Below are 26,380 nucleotides of genomic sequence, written 5' to 3' on the forward strand. Positions count from 1 at the left end.
TGACAGTATTGTATAATCCAAATTCCTTTTGCACTATTATCTGCTCAATTCTTTGTTTGACTGCTATAAAATGAGAGCAGGTTCTTCTAACTGTACCACCTTAGTTGGAAAGGCAACTTGAATAACTGCACAAATGAAGACTTATCGTAAGTGGTAAGCAATTGGAAGCAGATTCAAAACTGCACTATGTATTTTCCACTTAATCGTGTTTTTTTTTAACTTGGTATGTTGCAATCTACTGAATCCACTATTTTTTCCCCACTGTTTTGTGGATTTCTGTAACCAATTCTGGATGCACTTTACATTGTGGGTACTTCAAGAGAAGAGAAGGATCAACATTTGTTTTTATTGTGTCCATGCATTCTCTAAAAAGAATTAAACTTTATTAAGTAAATGTTTGGAATATTTTTTAGATGTGCCTATCATGTATATTATTAGGTATACAATCCAAAATGTGATTTGGTCATGGTGTTGATTAAATTTGTATTTTTCTCATAGTGATATCTCTAATCTACATACATAGGAACAGTTTGGGAATAGTTTTCTATGGATGGATGCTAAATTTTAAGGAATATATTAAACCCCCAAAGTACGGTGACAGTTTCATCTGGAAATCTCAAACAACTGCTTATAATATTTATCTTCATAGGTTTCTTAAAAAGCTTTCTAGTGTTAGCAGTGTCAAGACATCCAACACAATGAAAACAAGGGCAGAATGTGATATCTGCACTCAGCTTATTATAATTTGAAAGCTTTTCCAAGATTCTAAAGATTGTTGTGGGCAATTTTTTTTTAAGAAAGAAATCCTACAATGTGTGTCTTTACAATGAAAATGTTATATGCTGTCTTTGTTGTGAAAGATAAGTAAATAAAAAAGATTAAGCATTTGAAAAACACCAGGGTAGAGCTCTCAAAAGACAAAGTAGTATATAATCCATGCATCGTTTTCACAGATAATTAAAATTACAAAAGACATGTATCCTGTGCTTGAAAGTACATCATATAATATTTTGCACCATTTTATTTTGAAGTGATTTCAAACTTGTAGAAAAGTTGCAAAAAACAGTATAAAAATTTCTATTCCTTTCACCCAGTTTTCCCTATTTTACTGTATTTGCTTTAATATCCTCTCTTTTCTTCTCTCCTTTTCTCCTTTTCTTTCTGTTTTGCATCATATTTCCCCCCAAACATTTTAGTGTGTATTTCCTAAGAACAAGTACATTCTCTGAATATAACCACAGTATAGTTAAGGACATTAACAAAATAAGGATATTAACATTGCTACAATGCTATTATTTAATCTATAGACTTTATTCGCATTGTTCATGTTACCCAGTAATACCATATAGTAATATAACCGTATACATTGAAAAATATTTGGAATCTTAATAAATGTTGAAGGACAAATCAGTTTTCCCCTCAACGTAGTATTTTTAAAAGCAACAGCAAAGGTAACAAAATGCACACTGAAGTTATTAAAGGTCTTTATATAATTGGTAAAACTCTAACATAAAGATAGTTTTTAAATTGCAACTGAATATTGTCTTCATTGTACTTCTTTTTCAAATGATCAATGTTTGCAGTTGGTAACAAATATTCAAGCACCTTGCAAATGTCCTACCAATTGTTTTTGCTGATCTGTATATGCATGTGAGATTAGAATAGGAATGCATAATTTAAATATAAATTGCCTGATTTGCATATACAATTAGTCAAGCTACAGCTTTGATGATAAGCAAAAGTTATTATCCTGTATTACCACTTAGATAGAATTTTAATTCACCTTGAATATTCAAACTAAATTAGACCTTGGCTGTTAGAAAGGCAGTACTTCCCTAGTGTCCTAACCTGTTCATGAGAGGGTGATAAAGCTGTCTTTTCACCTCCTGGTGAAGAAGGTGCTTCAAGTTCTGAGCAATACACTATTTCTATCTAGAATTTAAATACATATCTTAAAGCAACCAACAAAGTCTTAACATATTTTAGTTAATATTTCTAGTCTGGCTCTTTTACTTGTATTTTAGGTTACCATATTTTGCCGTGTATATGTGCTCCCATGTATAATGCGCACCCATGTTTCTGGCCCAAACTTTCAGGGGGAAAAATCTTTTGTTTTAATTTTTTAATTCAAGTTTTTATTTGTTTACATTTAGGTACTTGTTTTTTTGTATTGTAAAGGAATTTTAACATTTGTTTTTTAACATTATGATACAAGAAATTTTATGTAACAAATATTACAAAACACAAGAACAGATACAAGGTACAAGAAATTTTATGTACCAGTAACAAATTTATGATATTTACACATCATAGAAGGCCAAGAACTCTTTATGTTGCAAGTTCGTCATAAGTTCAACAAAACCGATTATCATATTCCAGGGTATTATTTTACATACGGATATTGTTATTGATTTCTAGAGTTACACTTTGAACTCATAAGTATAAATAAAAGAATTAAAAACATTTGTATAGATATGGAATTTGTACTACACATGTATAATGTGCATCCTTATTTTTCCCTCACAAATTTGGGCAAAAAAGTGCACATTATACACAGTAAAATATGGTATAACACCTCTCAGTAATTGCAAATAAATGAACTTAAGAAATAATACTGCTTAAGTGATGGAGGCTTCAAAAGTCATGACAGTTAGTTGCTAATGGATCCTCAAGTCATAGACTGTAGATGTGTGAAATAAACCATGGAAATTTAAGTAACCATATGAGTATTTGCATCTCTTACATTTTCAATCTACAGTAAAACATTTTTATTAGGAATCTATGTTTTTAATTAACAGAACATTTAATTAAGGTGCTTTTTAAGTGGGTGAAACAATTAAGTGCAAACACTCGAATGAAACATGTCATAATTAGTTTGAATAGAGTGTTAATTGGTACTAGGTTTGCCAAGTTAATAATTACTGCTTATTAAATATTCAATTAATCATTGTCAATTTGCTTTGAATAAAAATGAAATTTAGATAAACTAATGCAGGGGCAGGATATTTTTCCCTTGTTAATTAGAACAATTAATTTTTTAATGGAAATTACTTGTTTTAGTTGTCAATCTCACGTTGTATATTAGTCAAATCTTTGCACCCTTTCCACAGCCAAAAATAAAGAGCTAATTTGACACTTTGCAAGTTTGTAGTCAGGTCTGATTGTTTTGGCCTGTGGTAAGATTCAACTGTATTTGTCCAGTGCAACAGTTGGTTATGGGAAACTGTACATATTTGATTAAGTAGATAGACAACAGCTTAAAATTTGGAAATGAGAAAATGAGTTTTAAAAATCCTGTCATTTAGTCTATAAAGGCAATATCCACTTTACTCAGGAAATGATTTAAGAAAAAGAAAAGCTGAATCATCTGTGTTTCATCATCGATTTTCTTTAAAAGGTCTGCATTAACTTAATTGTTATATATGAACTACCTTTTCACTATTGTGCTTTGTTTTTTGTCAGTAAAATAATTGCACCTATATATGTTTATGTGTAAAATGTATTCCCTTCCTTTTTTTTTGTTTTGTTTGAAAGCTTTACCCATGTATTTCCTATATTCATATTAACCTATAGTATTGTGGCAAATGACCTTCTTTATGTGTCTGAATTATCCAGACAGGTTTCAGGTGGCTGTTTTTGTCTTTTAATTACTTAGCCTTGCTTCAGGATCCTTTCTGGAGGTACTAGTTGTGGTAGAAAAGTTGTAATGGGATAGTAGTTTAAAAATATTCCCAGAAGTGCATGTTAAACAAAAAGTTCCACCCTTTCCTAAATGACTTTTAGAAATCTGCTGTTTTTCAGACAGCCAGAACTGCCCAATAATTGGGATGAGAGTCATGCCTGTTCTATAGAATTCTCTTTAACAGTGGTCAGTATCCAAGGTACTGCGCTAACAGAGAAATGTTTTCTTGTTCGATTTGATCTGCCTGGCATGCAGAGGAGGCTGTTAACGAGGTGAAGCGCCAGGCGATGACTGAGCTGCAAAAGGCTGTGTCCGAAGCTGAGCGGAAAGCCCACGACATGATTACGACAGAGCGTGCCAAGATGGAGCGCACGGTCGCAGAGGCCAAGAGGCAGGCGGCAGAGGACGCGCTCGCTGTCATCAATCAGCAGGAGGATTCCAGCGAGGTGAGGCACTGGTGGGAGCTTCCAAGGGAAGAAGATGGTTTCCACTAGTTAGAGTGCTTGTTTTTGATCCAGGAGATCACACACACACAAAAAGCCAATACTGGACTTAGATAAAACAAATCTATGAGGGAAAGTTACATTAATTTGGGGAGTACTGGTACTTGTGGAATTGATCAAAAGCTGATCAGATTTTGTCTTTATTAATGACCTAAAAGAACAACTCTGCCAAAAAAGGTTTTTTATTTGGGGGTAATCGATTAAAGTGAAATTCTTATAACTTCCTAGCACTATGTAGACTCAAAACTCAGCTGTGTGTGTTAGCATATGTGTGTGGTTTCCTTCAAATAGAACGGATTTAATAGAGATACCCTGTGTAAGCTGTGCTCTCCAAAAACATCGCATGCCTGGAATCAAAGTCATTTCCTTAATTATCGGTCCTAAAGTCCAATGCTAAAATAATGTTTGTATCAATTAAACATTTCTAAGATATTTTCTGCTAGTCTGTTTTTCCACATTATTTGTAATAACCGATATTATGATTATTTCATAATATAACATCACTGCCAGAGTCAGTATTATTCAGTATCATTCCAGTATATTAACACACACACACACACACACACACACACACACACACCCTGAATGGCTCAAAGATCTGGGAAGTAACAAACAATATCTCAAACAATATCTAACAGGATGCTTTTTAAAACAGAGTCTAAGTCAGAGTGTATGTAAGTCAGATCACCGTGGTGCTGCTCCGCATTCAGAACCACAATCCCCAACCCCAAAATAACTTTACATAAAGAACTACAATTAGCTGAACTAGCAAAACCATGAACTGATAAATCAATGGTCTTCTACAATACATATCTATAATTTGTGAGGGAGACTAAGAATTTAATTTGTACCAAGCTTCCCTGTAGATGAAAGACCCTTTGAGAATCACCATGCCCAGAGTTTCAACTTAATCTGTAGCAGATGAATATTAAGAGGACAAAAGAAATTGATTTTCAACATTTGAAAGTTTCTCAGGAACAAAGGGAAGGTTACACTTTAACTGCTGACTTTTCCATTGTTGAATTAAACTAGACATAAATTCAATTTTATTGGTATCTTGTGGCTAAGATATGTAAGGACGTTGTGCTTTAAAAAATTGTTAGTATCTTTTGGAGAGTACTTGCTCTGCTCTATTCAAGTTAGTAATACCATGAGGTACAGTTGTTGCCATCGCTAAAACATTGCCACTTTAACATGAATATTTTAGGGCTGTTATTTATGTTAAGAGTATTGTGTAGGTTGCTAAATTCTGAAGATAAACATCTAAGAAGAAATTGAGAATTAAGTCTTTGTATTTGCCCAATAATATGCTCTAATTCCTTCACTATCTAATATCCTTCACTATAAACTTTTTATCTTTATTCTTAAAACCTATCGAGGAATGCATAATCTTGACCCTAGTATTCAGCATTATAAAAATATGGTGTATCAAACAGTAATACAACGAAGAAACATCCAGCCTAAGAGAAAGCTTATGAGTGTATTTGAGCCAAACTGACGACAAGTGCTGGGAAGCAAACTCGCAAAAGATTGAGAAAATTCTCCAGAAAATGGCAGTTTTGCAACTTATTTTATACATTAGAATCAAAGGAGGAGGGTTACATGAAATCCACTGGTGGTAGATTAAGGGGGTGGGAGAAAGTAAAGGAGGGGGATATTTGGGATTGAATAAAAAGTAAATTGGAACTTCCAGCACTATGTTGAATAGAAGTGGAGAAAGTGGGCAACCATGTCTTGTTCCTGATCTTAGGGGGAATGGTTTTAGCTTTTCCCCATTGAGTGTGATGTTAGCTGTGGGTTTGTCATATATGGCCTTTATTATGTTAAGATATGATCCCTCTATTCCCACTTTCTTAAGGGTTTTTATCATAAAAGTTTGCTGTATTTTATCAAATGCTTTTTCTGCATCTATTGATACGATCATGTGATTTTTACTTTTCATTTTGTTAATGTGGTGTATCACATTAATTGATTTGTGGATGTTGAACCTCTCCTGCATACCAGGGATGAATCCCACTTGATCATGGTGTATGATCTTTTTAATGTATTGCTGAATTCTGTTCGCTAATATTTTGTTGAGAATTTTTGCATCTATGTTCATTAGAGGTATCGGCCTGTAGTTTTATTTTTTTGTGGTGTCATTGTCTGCTTTTGGGATCAGGGTGATAGTGGCTTCGTAAAAAGTGTTTGGGAGTCTTCCTTCCTTCTGGATTTTTTGAAAGAGCTTGAGGAGAATAGGTGATAATTCCTTTTTGAATGTTTTGAAAAATTCACCTGTAAAGCCATCTGGTCCAGGGCTTTTGTTTGTTGGGAGATTATTGATTACTGATGCAATTTCCCTGGTGGTAATCAGACTGTTCAGGCTTTCTGTTTCTTCTTGAGTTAGCCTTGGAAGGTTGTGCGCCTCTAGAAAATTGTCCATTTCTTCCAGATTGTCAAATGTGTTGGCATATAGTTGCTCATAGTAATTTCTTAACATTTTTTGTATTTCTGTGGTATCTTTTGTCACTTCTCTTTCATTTGTGATTTTATTATTTTGAGTCCTCTCTCTCCTTTTTTTAATGAGTCTGGCTAAAGGTTTGTCAATTTTGTTTATCTTTTCTAAGAACCAACTCTTGGATTCATTGATCTTTTGTATTGTTTTTCTGGTTTCTATTTCATTTATTTCTGCTCTGATCCTTATTATCTCCTTCCTTGTGCTCCCTTTGGGCTTATTTTGCTGTTCTTTTTCCAGATCCCTTAAGAGTGAAGATAAACTGTCAATTAGTGATGTTTCTTGTTTCTTTACGTAGGCCTGTAGTGCTATGAACTTCCCTCTTAAGACTGCTTTCGCAGCATCCCATAGATTTCGGGTCGTTGTGTTCTCATTCTGTCTCGAGATTTCTTTTGATTTCTTCTTTGATCTCCTGCTTGACCCATTCATTATTTAGTAACATAGTGCTGGAAGTTCTAGCCACAGCAATCAGACAAGAGAAAGAAATAAAAGGCATCAAAATTGGTAAGGAGGAAGTAAAATTATCATTGTATGCAGATGATATGATACTATATATAGAGAACCCTAAAGACTCCACCAAGAAATTATTAGAACTGATAGATGAATTTAGTAAAGTAGCAGGATATAAAATTAGTATTCAGAAATCAGTTGAATTTGTATTTACCAATGATAAAATATCAGAAGGAGACATTAAAAAAACAATTCCATTTACAATTGCTCCAAAGACTATAAAATATCTGGGAATAAATCTAACCAAAGATGTAAAAGATCTGTACTCAGAAATTTATACGACACTGAAGAAAGAAATGAAAGAAGACATAAATAGATGGAAACACATTCCATGTTCATGGATAGGAAGAATTAATATAGTTAAAATGTCCATATTGCCTAAGGCAATATACATATTTAACACAATTCCTATCAAACTACCAATGACGTTTTTCACAGAAATAGAACATATAATCCTAAAATTTATATGGGACCATAAAAGACCCCGGATAGCCTCAGCAATCTTGAGAAATAAGAACAAAGTGGGAGGCATAACGATACCTGACTTCAAACTATACTACAAGGCTACAGTAATCAAAACAGCATGGTACTGGCATAAAAATAGACACATAGATCAATGGAACAGAATAGAGAGTCCAGAAGTAAATCCATGCCTATATGCCCATCTAATCTATGACAATAGAAGCAAGAATGTACGATGGGGTAAAGACAGTCTATTCAATAAGTGGTGTTGGGAAACCTGGACAGACACATGCAAGAAAATGAAGCTGGACCACCTCCTTACACCATATACAAAAACAAATTCAAAATGGCTTAAAGACTTAAATGTAAGATCTGAAACCATAAAATATCTTGAAGAAAATATAGGAAGAAACTTCATGGACATTACCCGGAGTAAGAGTTTCACTGATATATCCCCTCGCGCGAGGGAAGTAAGAGAAAAAATAAACATGTGGGATTACATCAAACTAAAATGTTTTTTCACAGCAAAGGAAACCATCAATAAAACTAAAAGGGATCCTACTGAATGGGAAAAGATATTTGCCAATGATATATCTGATAAGGGATTAATATCACAAATCTATAAAAAACTTACTCAACTCAACTCCAAAAAAACAAACAACCCAATTAAAAAATGGGCAGAGGACTTGAGGACACATTTTTCTACAATGGACATACAGAAGGCAAGAAGACATATGAAGAAATGCTCAACCTCACTAACCATCAGAGAAATTTAAATAAAAACCACAATGAGATACCACCTGTCCCCAGTCAAAATGGCTATCATCAATAAATCAATAAACAACAAATGCTGGTGCGGATGTGGAGAAATGGGAACGCTAGTGCACTGTTGGTGGGATTGCAGATTAGTGCAGCCACTATGGAAAAGAGTATGGAGGTATCTCAGGAATCTGAAAATGGAACTACCCTATGATCCAGTAATTCCACTCCTAGGCATCTACCTGGAGAAATCCAAAACTCCAATTCAAAAATCTGTATGCATTCCTATGTTTATTGCAGTACTTTACACAATAGCCAAGATATGGAAACAACCGAAATGCCCATCTGTAGATGACTGGATTAAGAAGCTGTGGAGTATTACGTAGCCATAAAGAAGAAAGAAATCTTATCATTTGCAACAACATGGATGGATCTAGAGAACATTATGTTTAGTGAAATAAGTCAGAAAGAGAAAGACAAGTACCATATGATCTCACTTATATGTGGAATCTAAAGAAAAGAATAAGTGAATGAACTAATCAGAAACAGTTTTAGGGACACAAAGAAAAAAACCGAGAGTTGTTAGATGGGCGGGGAGGGGGGATAAGGGGAAAGGTGAAAGGATTAGGAAGCAGCTGGTAACCACAAGATGGCCTCAGGGTTTTTTGATAATTAATTTGGGGAACGTATTCAATAATGTTGTAAAGATTTTGTTGGGTATCCGATGGACATGTGTCCTGTTTGGGAGACCACCTCAGGGATACTGTGGATGCCTGATCATGGTATTGTACACCAGAAGCTAAACATTAATGAATGCCAACTGTAATTTTATATACATAATGTGATGGCTTGGTGCGAGGTCGTAGGGATAGTGGATGGAGGGAGTGGGATTTACAGTGTGAGGGATATAAATGATGAACGTCTAAGTATTACCTTGTCTTGTACATGTGAAACTGATAAATTAAAACAAAACAAAACAAACAAAAAAGTAAATTGGAGAGACAGGTACATCGTCTACATTGGTAGGTACAGGACAATTAATAGTTAACATAAAGATCGGGACAAGAACAACAATGAGGGATTCTGTAGTTTCCTGCTGTGGTGCTGTAGGTCATGCCCTGGAGGTCCGGAAAAAAAGGGATTTCTCTGACATTCCAAGGGTATGTTATCTTAGATGCAAAAATGACAACAGACAGGCTCACTTAAGGTAAATATTGACCTTTGTCAAGGAAGCTACAGGCCAAGGATGTGACTACCAGCCACAACCTGATTTTAGTTAGGAATTTTTATGTTCTGACTATCCTGTGTGGTCAATTTCAGTCTCTGAGTTTGTAGGGCCTGCCATACAGGCCTCACCTGAGCTTGTCAGGTTTAGTATGTGGCCCCGTTTTCATCCACAGTAGCTATGGTAAGTGGTAGATAGAATGAAAAAACCTGGGTATAACTGATCTTCCATAGTAATTTGTTTTGTTTTTTTTTCTTTTTGGCTCTCTTGGGAAAATGATCTTTAATTTATCACTACCCTTGTCTTTTACTGACACTTTCACAAGGATTTTAAAGTAGATTATGCTAGGAGAAAAGGTGTGGAATTCAAAGAGCCCAATTTAATTCCTGGTTCCATCTCACAATTCTATGATTTTGAGAAAGTCACTACGCCTCTAAAAGCTTTGGTCTTTCTCAGGATGTGCAGATGAGTGAAACTGTCTTATACAATGGCGAGAACCTTGAGACATGATAATTTTAGCCATGAGGAAACATCTGGCGAGGGTTACACAGCTAAGAAATGGCAGAGTCTAAACTGGAACTCACAGCATGCTGTCAGTCTTCACATTGTTCCGTTACAATGAGAGAAGGATCTTTTCATAAGGATCATTGTGGTAATTTGGGGATGCAGATGAAGAATGGCAATTTAGGTCCGGTTTCCAACTTCTTTTTAAACTGCAAGGCCACTTTTTAAGACTTGGGGCAGTGGGCTTGATCTCTCAAAAGATTAAGCCTCTTTTCTTCAAAAGTAGTATAGATATTTTCCTGAGAAAGAACAAACGATGGAAGAGAGATTTCATTTGAATGAAGCTGAGACTCCTCCAGCCTTGCACATAAGTACACACACAAATTAATGTCACTAGTTTTCTCAAGGACTGACAATATCCCAGAACAACCTATGTGCCTAGTGGTAGGTTTAGTTCAGCTATACCTTGCCCAATTGTTAGCTTGAATTTTGTAGGTGAATACTTTTTCCCCCTCAGGATTTTTTTATTTTTCATTTAAGACTGAGGACACAACTTTGAATCCAACATGTTATAATATTTTTCTACAAACTATTCTTTCTTCACACTCAGGAATGTGTACCTTTTAATGGAAATGATCTGATAAAAGCTAACTTAGCAGTGATGCTTGTAAATTACCTCAAGTCTAGAAAGCTCTCTGGGCCCCTCTCAGAAAGAGGCAGAACAGCTCTGGCTTCCTTAGGCTGGAATAGAGCTCCCTCTTCCAGCCCTCAACCATGGTTGTCCCTATTATGTAAGGCCTACATGACCCAACTGATCTACAGAGAGGACAGTGCAGGTACTTCTCAGAATTCTCTTCTGTTTTTATATTCAGAAGATTTTCTTGAATTTTAACCATTCAGCCCCAAATAAGACACACATAGCATTATAATTCTGAAATTTTATGAATTGTTTGTTGTTTGCTTAGAAAAAAATAAAAGGTCTGGCCATCATAGTAATGGGTTGGGAAAAAAATCCTCCCATTAAATGTAGGATACATTGATTTTCAAACTGTATCCAGAAACTTATGTAATTTTACTAACCATTTTCACCACAATAAATTTGAATTAAAAAAAACAACAACTGTATCCAGAAATTTAAAAAATCATGTTTGTGACCTTCCCAGAGCAGTTTATTATTTGATTCATGTAACTCTACTGACATTCATTCATTCATTTATTCTTTCAATAACAAATTCTTGAACTTTTATTCTATGTTGGGCCAGTGCTAGGCACTGAAGATACAGTGGCCCCCACCTTCATGTTGACTACAATTCATCAGAGGAGTCAAATCGCTAAATTATAAGCCTTAATAGAGTTTAGTGTGAAGACTTCTGAGGAAAAAAAAAGTTTTGTTTCATTTCATATGTAAGGATAATCAGGAACTGGTCATCAGCTGCCCTCCACTCCACGCATACCCCCACCCTTGCTTCCTTGGCAGTGCCTCCATGCCCCCATGCCAGGAAGACGGGACGAGAAGCTTTGCTAGGCTTTAAAAGCAGGATGGCTATGTGGTTGTTGAGTGTTTTGCAAGATCACTCACGTTGCAGTGCAGAGAAAGATTAGAGGAAACCAAAAGGAGGGACCAGTCTGTTCCAGGAGATAGATGAAGAGGATAGATGAGGATAGATGGTTGAGTGAAGATGGTAGGTATGAAGTGGCGCTGGGGGTGGAAAACATTGGATGTACTGACTGGATACCCATGAGATAAAATGGGCAGGATTTGATGATCAGTTAGCTGTTAAGGAAGAAGAGGGAGCTCTGGTTTTTCAGTGAACATACAGTGTTTGGGGTATACACCATCTGGTGATCTTGACCAACTTTCAGAAACTAATTGGCTTTGATCTGCCCAAAGTATGTATGTACGTGGTGAAGGAGTAACCTTTCTTCATTTTTTGTGTGTAAACAACATGAGTTAAAACATTTAAAGGAGCTCAAATCAATTATTTAATCCAACTACACAAATCTCCTCTGTGGACCGGAAAGGGCGAATAGAGCATAAAGGCTTAATTAGTTCATGCTGTCTAATGTGAATGCTAGGATAGCACACTGTAATATATAAAGGTAGGGTGCAAGGTGACCATGCATCCCAGTTTGAGTGAGTGGTTTTTCAGTGGATATGCAGTCATTGAGGTATACCCATCAGGTTATCTTGAATAACTTTCAGAAACTTACTGGCTTTGATCTGCCTAAAGTTACTTACATGTAATTTCATAATTACATGTTGTCCCCATGTAATTATGAAAAAAGCTCCCCTTCTTTCTCAGGTGTCCAGATTGCATGATGAATTATATGGTCATACTACTTAAAGGCCATGTTCAGCCGATTAGATGATCATCTTTTGCTAGTAAAGCTCAGAGACAGATGGGTGTGGCAGAAAAAAGCCAGGAGGAAGCAGAAGACCTTAATTCTGGCTCCAGCTTAGTCACCACATTGGGGCTCCCTTGGGTGATTCATTTCACTCCTGTCAGCCTCCATTTCTTCCTAAGGACTGAGATGTTACAACCCTCACAGGGTTGTCTAGGATTTTTTTTTTTTACATCGACATTTTAATTTAACATGTTTTGAGGAACACAAGGCATCATTGTCTGCTCACAGTCCTTCAACACAAGATATAGGAAAGTTTCTAAAACATTCTTTTTCTCCATTCTCTCCCTTATTTGAAGCTACCTTCTGTTGTAGACATGTACTCATCTCTTACCTATACCATGTATGATTTTTATAATCTGAATCTATATGTAGATAATATAAATACATAAATTATTATTCTCTCTCTCCTCTTTATGGGGACTTGAAGAAATAACCTGAACTTTGGAGTCAGATGACCAGAGTTCTAGGCCTGGAGTGGCTGTACGTGTGTTTCTTATTTATTTTAAGTTTTTATTTTTGTTTTTATTGGGGAACAGTGTGTTTTTCCAGGACATCAAGTAATTTTTCAGTCCAGTGGGGGCGGGGGTGTGCAACTCAGCTCCAAGTTAAGTCGTTGTTGTCAATCTAGTTGCAGAGGGTGCAACTCACTGGCCTATGTAGGACTCGAACCGGCTACCTTGGTGTTATGAGCACTGTGCTAACCAAGTATACATCCGGCCACCCTGTATATGTGTTTCTTCTGAGCTATCTGTGTTAAGGACAGATGTCCCTGACTTCTTTCTGTAACTTCTGAATTTAGTTTTCCTTGTTCTGCCTCTGTTTTCACATATGTATAATATGTGAAAATAATGCTTATTCTGCTTTAAAAAAACCAGTGGTTCTGAAAGGTAGGCTGTAAAGAATGGAATAGTTCCAGAAAGACAAAAAAAGACTTGAAAATAATTGAACTGGAGAAAACAGAGGGAAGAAAGTGGAGTTAGAAATGAATAACAGATGAGTATTATGTACAGGGGCCATGTAATTTATCATCCAAACACCAGAGTAAAATGCGGTGCTATCTGAGACAAAGCAGTACTATCAAACCTAGCTATCAGGGCACATGGGAACTCTGCTAAGCACAGGTACTAGGAGTGGCATGAAGTTTGTTTTGCCTGAGGTAAAATAAGAAGACCTACAATGAATGTTTAGAAAGTGCTTTCTGGACCTCATCAAAATGGTGGCCTGAGGTGCCCTCTGTAAAGCTCCCCTGGAATTTACAACTAATCGAACAACTATAACTCCACAAAGGACTCCCGGCATAGCAGACAGGCAAGATGAAATATCTCACTGATGAATTCACCTAAAAGTGAGCAAATCACGCGAGAAGGGGAGGAGGGAAGGGAGAAGTGTGGAGACGGAGCCATGCAGGCGCAGTACTCAGACCTAGCTCAGTGCTCCAAGCTAGCTGCATCCCGAAACTACCGCGCCTGCGGGAGAGGGAAAAACTCGGACTCCTAGGGCTCTGTTTATAGCCCACAGGACTGAGGGGACAGCATATAACACGGCTGAACCCAACGCTCACAGCAGACACCACGGAGAAGAGACTGAGGAAACAAGGCTGAAAACAGTGGTTTAAGCCCTCACTCCCAAGCACAGAACGGAACCCTTAGGCACTGAAACTAAACAACCTTTCCCTACCCTGCCAGAGCTCACCCCACCCCCACCAGCCCGGTGCTAGAAGCGGAACAGTAGCACTGTCAGATAAAAAGAACAGAATATTTGCTGTTCTCAGAACTGTGGACCGCAGAGACACAGATTTCCAGCCCAACTAGTTCCGGCAAAGAGGAGGGAGCTATGGAAGCAGGACTGGCTGTGGTGGTGGTCACTGCCATTGCTTTGAGCGACCTCTCAGAACTCACCCTGCCCCTGGCCCCACCTATCTGGGTGGATCCCTAGAGGAGTAAACAGAAATGCTGAAACACACAGGCTCTGAAACTGGTGCAGGAAGAGCTTTGGAACTTCAAAAGCTCTCCGCATACCCACACGGACACTGCGCCTGGCGACCCAGGTGAACTATTAACAGAGCAGAAGCCCGTCTCCCGGGGAATCCCCCCATTGTGTGAGAAGCTGGAATAGTGCAGAGAAAACAGCACTACCATGTGAGAGAGAAAAAAAAGGCTACAGTCGGAGAGAAAATAAAACATTCTACTAAAAAGTACTGGAAAACAAAAGAAAGACCTCTTCCTATCAACCTGTTGCAGAAGTCACTCCTGCAGATGTCTAGGAAGAGAAATAATAAATCAGTAATTGCCATGAATAACCAAGGCAACAAGGCAGCTCAGAAGGAAAGTGAAAAGTCTCCAGAAAAGGCACTTAAACATATGGAACTATGTGACTTTAATGACAGAGAATTCAACATTGCAGTTCTGAAAACACTCAACGGGATGCAAGAAAACACAGAAGGGCAGTTTAATGAACTCAGAAATACAATCAAAGAACAACATGGGCATTTTACGAAAGAGATTGAAATTTTAAAAAGAACCAAATAGAATTTCTGTAGATAAAGAACTCAATAGAAGAAATTTAAAATGAAATAGCCAGCTTAGGTAGTAGACTTGACTAGATGGAGGAAATTTCCATCTGTAATTCCAAACCTGGAATTGTAATTTCCAAACCTGGAAATTACATGGATGGAAGAAGAAAGAGCCTTGAGACTTAAAAGAAATGAAAGAACTCTAAAAGAACTTTCTGACTCCATTAGAAAGAGCACTATAAGAATAATGGGCACACCAGAAGGAGAAGAATGACAGAAGGTAACAGAGAATATATTCAAACAAATTGTCAATGAGAACTTCCCAAACTTGTGGAAAGAACTGGATCCTCAAATCCAAGAAGCAAATAGAATACCTAATTACCTCAATCCCAACAGGCCTTCTCCAAGGCACATTGAATTGAAGCTGTCTAAAATCAATGACAAAGAAAGAATCCTCAAGGCAGCCAGGGAAATGAAGACGATAACCTACAAAGGAAAGCCCATTAGATTATCATCAGATTTTTCAGCAGAAACTGTACAAGCCAGGAGGGAGAGGAACCAAATATTCAAACTAATGAGAGAAAGAAATTATGAGCCAAGAATAATATATCCAGCAAAGATATCCTGTAGATATGAAGGAGAAATACAGACCTTTCCAGACATACAGAAGCTGAGGGAAATTTTTAATACACGACCTACACTACAAGAAATACTAAAGGAGTCTATTCGACCACTATCAACAGGGACAATTTGTGAACCAAAACATAAAAAGGGGGAGAGTAAAGGCCTGAACCGTGATATAGGAATGGAGAAAGTAAGCATGCTGAAGAAAATGGAATACTCTAAACAGCAAACCTTTTTTTACATAAACTTAACGGTAACCACTTAAAAAAAAAAATTCCAGAACTGAAATATGTACTGTAATAAAAGAAGAAACAGAGGGAAACATTATAGAATACCACCACACAGAACTAATAGACAACAACAAAAGGCAAAGAAACAATGGAGACATAGCATTACCAGAAAACTAAAGATAGAATGACAGGAAATCCTCACTATCAATAACCACCCTAAATGTAAATGGACTGAACTCACCAATAAAATGGCACAGAGTAGCAGATTGGATCAGAAAATAAAACCCCACCATATGCTGTCTCCAAGAGACACATCTCAGCTAGGACAAGCATACACTCAAAGTGAAAGGGTGGAATTTGACACTCCAAGCAGAGAAAATCTAGAGAAAAAATTAGAGAAAAATGTAGAAAATTTAGAGAAAAAATTATCCATAACAAATCAGGTGTAGCATACTGATATCAGATGAAACAGACTTCAGTGTGAAAAGGGTAACAAGAGACAAAGATGGACATTTCATATTGGTAAAGGGGACTATACAACAAGAAGACAAAGCAGTCATCAATATTTATGCCCCTAATCAGGGAGCACCGAAATATATCAAGCAACTACTAACAGAATTAAAGGGAGATATTGACCAAAACACTCTTATACTAGGGGACTTAAATACATCGTTGACAGCTATGGATAGATCATCCAAACAGAAAATAAATAACGAAATAGCATCCCTAAATGACACATTAGATGAAATGGACATAACTGACATATGTAGAGCACTTTATCCTAAAACATCACACCATACATTGTTTTCGAGTCTACGTGGAACATTCTCGAGGATACACCATATATTGGGGGAAAAAATCAGCCTCAGCAAATTTAAGAAGAATGAAATCATACCAAGCATATTCTCTGATCACAAGGCTTTGAAATTGGATGTCAATGCAGAAAGAAAGCAGGAAAAAAACACAAATACATGGAGAGTAAACAACATACTTTTAAAGAATGACCGGGTCAAAGAAGAAATTAGTGGGGAGATCAAAAGATACACAGAAACATATGACAATGAAAATACATCCTACCAAAATTTTTGGGATGCAGCGAAAGCAATTTTAAGAGGGATATTTATATCATTACAGGCCTATCTAAAGAAACAAGAAAAATCCCAAATAAGTAACCCTACGTTACGCCTTAAAGAAGTAGAAAAACAAGAACAAATGAAACCCAAGGTCAACAGAAGAAAGGAAATAACAAAAATCAGAGCAGAACTAAATGAAATAGAGAACAAAAAGACAATAGAAAAAATTAATGTGACAAAGAATTGGTTCTTTGAAAAGATTAACAAAATTGATAAACCCTTGGCTAGACTCACTAAGACAAAAAGAGAGAAGACAGTAGTTAACAAAATCAAAAATGAAAAAGGGGAAGTTATCACGGACACCACAGAAATACAAAGGATCATCCAAGAATACTATGAAGGACTATATGTCACCAAATTCAATATCCTAGAAGAAATGGACAAGTTCTTTGAAACATTTACCCTTTGTAGGCTCAACCATGAAGAACTGGAAAATCTAAAGAGACCGATCACCAGTAATGAAATAGAATCAGTCATCCAAATCCTTCCCAAAGGCAAAAGTCCGGGACCAGGTGGCTTCACTAGTGAATTCTACCAAACCTTCAAAGAGGATCTAATACCAATCCTGCTCAAACTCTTCCAAAAAATAGAAGAGACAGTACTCCGTAACTCATTTTATGAGGCCAACATTACCCTGATACCAAAACCTGGTAAGGACAACACAAAAAAAGAGAACTACAGACCAATATCTCTGATGAAAACAGATGGAAAATACTAAACAAAATTTTAGCGAATCGAATACAACAATTCATTAAAAAGATTATTCATCACGACCCAGTGGAGTTTATCCCCAGGGCACAAGGATGGTGCAACATCCGCAAATCCATCAATGTGATACATCACATAAACAAAATAAAGGACAAAAATCATATGGTGATATCAATTGATGCAGAAAAAGCATTTGACAAGATACAACATCCATTTATGATTAAAACACTTAATAAAATAAGTATAGAAGGAAAATACCTTAACATAATAAAGGCCATATGTGACAAATCCTCAGCTAATCTCATAATTAATGGTGAAAACCTGAAGCCCTTTGCTCTACGTTCAGGAACACGAAAGGGCTGTTTTCTATCACCTCTGCTTTTCAACATAGTGTTGGCAGTCCTTGCCGGAGCAATCAGGCAAGAGAAAGAAATAAAAGGCATCCAAATTGGGAATGAAGAAGTTAAATTGTCACTCTTTGCAGATGACATGATGCTATATATAGAAAACCCTAAAGACTCCACCACAAAATATATTAGAAACAATCAACGAATACAGTAAAGTTGCCGGCTACAAAATCAACGTACAAAAGTCCATTGCATTCTTATATACTAAAAATGAAATCTCAGAAAAAGAAATACAAAAAAACAATTCCCTTTGCAATTGCAGCAAAAAGAATAAAATACCTAGGAATAAACTCAACCAACATTGTGAAAGACCTGTTTGTGAAAACTATTGGACATTTTTAAAAGAAATTGAAGAAGACACAAAAAAATGGAAAGACATTCCATGTTCGTGGATTAGAAGAATCAACATAGTTAAAATGGCCATATTACCCAAAGCAATGTACAGATTTAATGCAATCCCCATCAAAATCCCATTGGCATTTTTTAAAGAAATATAACAAAAAATCATAAGATTTCTTTGGAACCACAAAAGACACCTAATAGCCAAAGCAACCTTTAGAAAAAAGAACAATACTGGAGGTATCACACTCCCTGAATTTTGCTTGTACTACAGGGCTACAATAATCAAAATAGCTTGGTATTGGCAGTAAAACACATAGACCAATGGAATAGAATTGAGAACCCACAAATAAAACCACGTAAATATGGACAGATAATTTTTGAAAAAGAAGCAAAAAACATACAATGGAGAAAAGACAGCCTCTTCAATAAATGGTGCTGGCAGAATTGGATAGCCACGTGCAAAAGAATGAAACTGGACTGCTATCTGTCACCATGTACCAAAATTAATTCAAAGTGGATCTAAGACTTAAGCATAAGACCTGACACAATAAACTGCATAGAAGAAAATATAGGTACTAACCTTATGGACCTTGAGTTCCAAGAGCATTTTATGAACTTGACTCCAAAGGCAAGGGAAGTAAAAGCTAAAATAAATGAATGAGACTATATCAAACGTAAAAGCTTATGCACAACAAAAGAAACTATCGACAAAATAAAGAGGCAACCAACTGAATTAGAGAAGATTTTTGCAAACAGTGCCTCTGATAAAGGGGTAATATCCAAAATATACAAGGAACTCATGAAACTCAACAACAAAAAAACAAACAACCCAATTGAAAAAATGGGCAGAGGACCTGAAGAGACGTTTCTCCAAAGAGGACATAGAAATGGCAAATAAACGTATGAAAAAATGCTCAACATCACTAATCATCAGAAAAAATGCAAATAAAAAGCACATGAGATATCACCTCACCCAAGTTGGAGTGGCTATCATCAACAAGAGAAATAGTAACAAGTGTTGGAGAGGCTGTGGAGAAAAAGACACCCTCATACACTGTTGGTGGGAATGCAGACTCGTGCAGCTGCTGTGGAAGGCAGTGCGGAGGTTCCTCAAAAAATTTCGAATAGAATTACCACATGACCCAGCAATCCCTCTCCTGGGTATCTACCGAAAAAGTCTGGAAACATTTATAGATAAAGACACGTGTGCTCCAATGTCTATTGCAGCTTTATTTACGGTGGCCAAGACATGGAAACAACCAAAATGTCCTTCGATAGATGAATGGATAAAGAAGTTGTCGTATATATACACAATGGAATACTATTCGGTGGTAATAAAAGATGATATAGGAACATTTGTGACAACATGGATGGATCTTGAGAGTATAATGCTAAGCGAAATAAGTCAGACAGAAAAAGCAGAGAACCCTATGATTTCACTGATATGTGGTGTATAAACCAAAAACAACAAAAGAACAAGACAAGCAAATGAGAAACAAAAACTCATAGACACAGACAATAGTTTTGTGTTTACCAGAGGGTAATGGGCTGGGTGGTGAGAGATGAAGGTAAGGGGGATCAAATATATGGTGATGGAAGGAGAACTGACTCTCTGTGGTGAACACAGAATGTAATTTATAGATGATGTGATACAGAGTTGTACACCTGAAATCTATGTAATTTTACTAATAATTGTCTCCCTAATAAATTTAAAAAAAGAAAGTGCTTTCTTTACTTTCGCTCATTACTATGAGTTCAGGTAGAGTAGACAATACTGCTGTCTTCATTTTGCAACTGAAAAAAGCTGAGTCTGAGGAGGTTAGGCCTTTGCTCAGGGTTTCTCAGCAGTTAAGTTTGAGCTAGACCTCAGCCCAGGCTGCCTGCCTCTCAGGCCACCTCTTAGTAGCCACATAGCAGTCGTGGGAATGTTTTCCTGGTTGTGTACTGGTGTATCTGTTTCCTCATTGGATTTCCCTCAGATTATTCTCACCTAGTTCTCTAACTTTACTTGGGTTTATAGACTAATATTCATTAATATAACAGAATGATGTTGGACTTTGGGCAGACATCTAAGTAATATGATGTTTTCTGTAGTTTCTCTCTTTATAGTATATTACATATTTCACCAAGAATGTAATGCCAGCATTAACATAAATCAAAAGAAAGGAATTTTGCCAAATCTGGCCGTTTAAAACTGTTTTTTATTTTTCGTTATTCATTTCCAGTTCTTATACTTTTTTTTTCCAGTGAACACTGTCAGATTGAGCCTATTTCAAAACAACCTGCAACATCTCTTCTTTGAGATCCATAACTTGTTTTAGCATAGGTGACCAAAGCAAGTGACTGGAAATGAGCATAGAACAGATAATAAATAATTGTACTGATCTAAAAGTTTTGAGCTTTAAGCCACCAAAGTGATATTTCCCCCCAATTAAATCACCCTTTATTCATTATTCCTACGTAGGTGCAGAGCTGTACAGTATATATCAAAGTTGGGTAGTTTTCTGGCACTTATGTAGAAACACTGATTGTATCTTTAAATTTTATATTTCCAGAACCTGCTAAGCCCTAATAGTGTGAGCAAATCACTCTGAGAGGTTTATTTTGATTACTCCTTCTAGAATTAATGGAACCACTGCTCGTGGAACCTGTGTAGTATGGTCCAAACTGTGAAAATGCCACCCGAGTGGACTGTGTAGAATGTAGTTACTACATAGTTACTACACAGAGCTCTTGAAGCATGGCTCCTGTTAAACCTCTCATGATCTGATCAGACCAGTTGATCCCCAGAATAATTTGGAGCTCCCAGAGCATGAGCTGTGGTTCTGTGTTACGTTAAAATTTTTGTTTGTTTGTTTGTTTGTTTGTTTCATTTATTAAAAGGCCAGCTATTTGAATCTACAGATGTTCATGGTATAATGGGTCGAGCACTAGACTTGGAATAATCTTGAGTGGTTCGGTTCACTCTTGGAGGTTTGGTTTTCTTTTCTCTAAAACTGGGATATTGTTTATGTGACCCACTTTGCAAGGTGGTTGAGAGGTGCAAATAAGATGAGTAGAAGTATTTTATAAACAAGTCACCTTACAAATGAGCAGTGTGTATATGTAAGAAAGATGAAAAATCAACTAAGAAGCTGTTTTAACCAGAAGGACAGGGAAGGAATTTGGACAGTAACCATGAGATTGGAAAGGAAGGAAGAGAGACCATGGAAGCAAGGTAGGTGGGGTATGGCATTGAGTGGTTGCAGAGACTTAAAGAAAGGAGTTTCAATAATATGACAGGCTTGGACCAGTCAACAAACTGACTTGGACCACACAAGAGTCAGATTTAGGGAGTACTGACTTGGGTGACAGAGGAGCATCCTGATGGAGCTACAAAACAGGCAGTTCAAAGTAAGAGACTACAGCTCAAGAAGGAAATGAGGACTGGAAAAACAGGTTTGAGAGTTATTTTCTTACAGCTGATCATTGAAACCACGAAATCTGACAAGGGAAAGTGTGGGAAAGGAAGTATACTTTCTTTATGTCAGCTTCTCCCCTTACCAAACAAACAGAAGAGGAAAAAGTTAGAGTATAAAAATCAGAATTTTAATATCTTGAAAACCAAAGTCAAGGAATTTCAATAGGGCGGTTTAAAAAGGAAGGATGGGAAAATGGTCAGTAGTGGTGACTCCTCAGAAAGTCTGAGGACAATGAGGGTGGAAAAAAGGTTATTGGTCACTAATGAAGTACAAGGGGAAGTAAGCTAATGTTCCCTCTGTGTAGCTGTCAATTCTTGGGGGGGGGGGGGGGCGGAGGCACAGGCTTTCTAATTCTAAAGGTTGTACTATATAAAGAATGTATATAGTCTCGTTTTCTTTCAGCCAGTGCCAAAAGGAGGAGGTGGTGTTAGTTCCTGCAATTTATGCAGGACCTACTAAATATCAGCACGGTGCTTAGCACTGATACAATCCTGAATAACCCTGCAGTTATTATTCCTGCTTTACAGGAACTGTTGCTCTAAGAGGTTAAGTGACTTGCCTGTGGTTCTAAAGCCACTAAGTGATGTAGACGGAAGTGAAACCCAAGAAAGTCTGACTGAAGCCACTCAAAATTGGAAACCATTTCCATTACACACCATAATACCCTTTTTTGGTGCTCCAACTACCTGGTCCAACCTCTGTCTGCTTTTAGGAGCACCATTCTAACCTTATTCCTGCCAAAACAGGCATTAAGAAATTGACAGAGTGTGGCATTTTGGAAAGTATTTGGTTTGCAGTCCAAAGATCTGGGTGAATCAAACCTTAGCTATGTGATGTATTTGAGAGTGGTTTTAAATTGTCAAGTGCAATGCAAATGTAACATGTGATCTTTAATGTGAATTTAAATACCTTCTGTAGAGTTCTTTTCATTTTGGGATTTTTTTTTAAAGATTTTATTGGGGAAGGGGAATAAGACTTTATTGGGGAACAGTGTGTACTTCCAGGATTTTTTCCAAGTCAAGTTGTTCTTTCAATCGTATTGTGGAGGGCGCAGCGCAGTTTCAGGTCTAGTTGCCTTTGTCACTTGCAGGAGGCGCAGCCCACCATCCTTTGCAGGAGTCGAACTGGTAACCTTGTGGTTGAGAGGACCAGCAAACTTGTGGTTGAGAGGACGTCCTCCAACCAACTGATCCATCAGGAAGCTCTGCGGCAGCAACTGGCAATCTTGTGGTAGAGAGCCCACCGGCCCATGTGGGAATCAAACCGTCAGCCTTCGGCATTAGGAGCCCGGAGCTTCAACCGCCTGAGCCACTGGGCCGGCCCCTCATTTTGGGAATTTTAATTATCAACATTCCACTTACTTTATTGAGCATCCTTTGCCTGTGAGAATTTTTTTTCTGGAGGATTTAGGTATGGGTATGTAAAACATGGAAAAACTCAGGAGGAAATGTTTTGTTTTTTGGAAAAGGAATTTCTAACGGTAAGAACCAGAATAGATATTATTTTGCTAGTAGGACAGAAAGGCCATTCTTTGTATATCTAAAATAACAAGTTGAAATAAATAGTTTTCTTCTTAGGGATGAAGAGAATTGCTGATTATGAAACAAAATATCAATAATCTTTGACATGCAGCTTTGGCATTCAAAAACTTCAATCCATCAATTCACTTCCATCTGTAGTATTATATACTTAGCAAAGGGGAGCATTGTGTTCAGCCTCATACTCTTCATCTGAGTCTAGCCTAACTTTGGTCAATAGACTGATTCTCATTTTTCAAAAGGGAATAAAATATTCTTTATGCCAAAAAGGAAATATATCATCACAAGTAAGGGAAGACTGAAGTGCCATGAGGTTTGGGAATGAAATTTGCTATGAAATGGTATTCTAGAGCCTTATACACTATTGTGGTAATTCAGTCACCAGCATCATTCCTTCAGGGACTGAAAGGGAAGCTCAGTTATTTTAAAAAATAATAAAATACATAACAAACAAATAAATAGAGCAAGTGTCAGGAAATACTAGCCTGAATATAAAAAACACAAATTGAAAAATGTAAAATTAGATTATGACCACCTTTATCCCTGCCCTTATGGATATACCATGGAGTATTATACACAATTTGTAGTTTCTACCTTTATGAACAGCAGAAAGCTTAGAAACTTAAAATGATTCAGGTTAGAGTACTCACAGATTCTGCACATTCCACTATTCCCAAAAGTGTGACTGTTCAGGGGCTGAGTGCCACTGGTCCATCATCAGTCTTGCAGGTATGGATTAGCCAACAGGAAATTCGGTAGAGCCATCTAAGAGGAATATATTAATAGAAGTTACTTTGTCTGTTTTCTAATGAGCTTTTTAAAAGAAATGTGCACTTTGGAGTTTTTTGTTAGTTGAATACTTGTGCTAAGGTTCCCTGCACATTCATTGCAATACAATGACAAGAGCAATAAAAATATGTAGGTTTGCGACTCGAAAAAAAATGGCGGCGTGAGGTGAGCCTCTGTAACGCTCCCCTGGAATTTACAACGAATCGGATAACAATAACTCCACAAAGGATTCCTTGCACAGCAGACAGGCAAGACGAAGAGGCCGACTACTGAATTCACCTCCAGGTGGGTGAATCGCGTGAGCGGGGGAGGAGGGAGAGGAGAAGTGCGGAGACGGAGCCGCGCGGGCGCAGGACACAGACCTAGCTCAGTGCTCAAAGCCCGTTGCTCCCTGATCTTCCGCAGCTGCGGGAGAGGGAAGGACTCGGACTGCTAGGGCTCCGCTTACGGCCCACAGGGCTGAGGGGGCAGCATATAACACGGCTGAACCCAACGCTCGCTCACGGCAGACCTCGGAGCAAAGACTGAGGGAAGAGGGCTGAAATCGGTGGTTTAAGCCCTCACTGCCAAGCGGAGAACGGAAGCCCTAGGCACGGAGACTAGCCGCCCCCTCCCTAACCTCCCAGAGCTCGCCCCGCCCCCACCTGGCCGGTGCTAAAGCGATAAAGTAGCAGTGTCGGATCAAAGGACAGAATATTTGCTGCTCTGAGAACTGTGGACCGCAGACACAGATTCGCAGCTCAACTAGTTCCGGCAAAGGGGAGGGAGCTGTGGAAGCAGGACTGGCTGTGGTGGTGGTCGCCATTGCTCTGGGCCACCTCTCACAACTCACCCCGCCCCTGGCCCCACCTATCTGGGCGGATCCCTGCAAGAGTAAACAGAACTGCTGAAACATATGGGCTCTGAATCTGGTGCAGAAAGAGCTTTGGAACTTCAAAAGCTCTTCGCATACCTATCAACCTGTTGCAGAAGCCACTCCTGTAGATGTCTAGGAAGAGAAATAGTAAATCAATGATTGCCATGAATAACCAAGGCAACAAGATAGCTCAGAAAGAAAGAGAAAAGTCTCCAGAAAAGGAACTTAGAGATATGGACCTTTGTGATTTAAATGACAGAGAATTCAAGATCGCAATTCTAAAAAAACTGAACGAGATGCAAGAAAACACAGAAAGGCAGTTTAATGAACTCAGAAACACAATCAAAGAACACCATGAGCATTTTACAAAAGAGATTGAAATCTTGAAAAAGAACCAAATAGAATTTCTGGAGATTAAGAACTCAATAGAAGAAATTAACAATAAAATATCCAGCTTAGGTAGTAGAGTTGACCAGATGGAGGAAAGAATCAGTGACATCGAAGATAGGAACCTGGAATTTACACAGAGGGAAGAAGAAGAGACTTGAGACTTAAAAGAAATGAAAGAACTCTACAAGAACTTTCTGACTCCATCAGAAAGAGCAATATAAGAATAATGGGCATACCAGAAGGAGAAGAAAGAGGGAAGGGAACAGAGAATATATTCAAACAAATCATCGATGAGAACTTCCCAAACTTGTGGGCAGAACTGGATCCTCGAATCCAAGAAGCAAATAGAACACCTAATTACCTCAATCCCAACAGGCCTTCACCAAGGCACATTGTATTGAAGCTGTCTAAAATCAATGACAAAGAAAGAATCCTCAAGGCAGCCAGGGAAAAGAAGACGGTAACTTACAAAGGAAAGCCCATTAGATTATCATCAGATTTTTCAGCAGAAACTCTACGAGCTAGGAGGGAATGGAACCAAATATTCAAACTATTGAAAGAGAGAAATCATGAGCCAAGAATAACATATCCAGCAAAGATCTCTTTTAGATATGAAGGAGGAATAAAGACCTTTCCAGACATCCAGAAGCTGAGGGAATTTTCTAATACACGACCTGCACTACAAGAAATACTAAAGGAGGCTATTAGACCACCATCAACAGGGACAACTTGTGGCAACCGAAACATAAAAGGGGGAGCGTAAAGGCCTGAACTGGAATATGGGAATAGAGAAAGTAAGCGTACTGAAGAAACTGGAATACTCTAAATATCAAACTTTCTTTTAC

At 37.5% G+C, this 26,380-nt stretch overlaps 1 protein-coding gene across 8 annotated transcripts in view; it reads left to right on the plus strand.

Annotated features, from left to right (window-relative positions):
* RUNX1T1 (RUNX1 partner transcriptional co-repressor 1) overlaps positions 1-26,380 on the plus strand; it is a 195,953-nt gene that overhangs the window by 147,893 nt on the left and 21,680 nt on the right. For all 8 annotated transcript variants that reach the window (XM_081070762.1, XM_081070760.1, XM_081070759.1 and 5 more), the window contains one exon: positions 3,938-4,128. In XM_081070762.1, coding sequence (XP_080926888.1) covers positions 3,938-4,128 — 191 coding nt within the window. The remainder of the gene's footprint in view (positions 1-3,937; positions 4,129-26,380) is intronic.

This window comes from Rhinolophus hipposideros (genome assembly GCF_964194185.1).
Source record: "Rhinolophus hipposideros genome assembly, chromosome: 13".
In the NCBI taxonomy this organism is placed as follows: Eukaryota; Metazoa; Chordata; class Mammalia; order Chiroptera; family Rhinolophidae; genus Rhinolophus; species Rhinolophus hipposideros.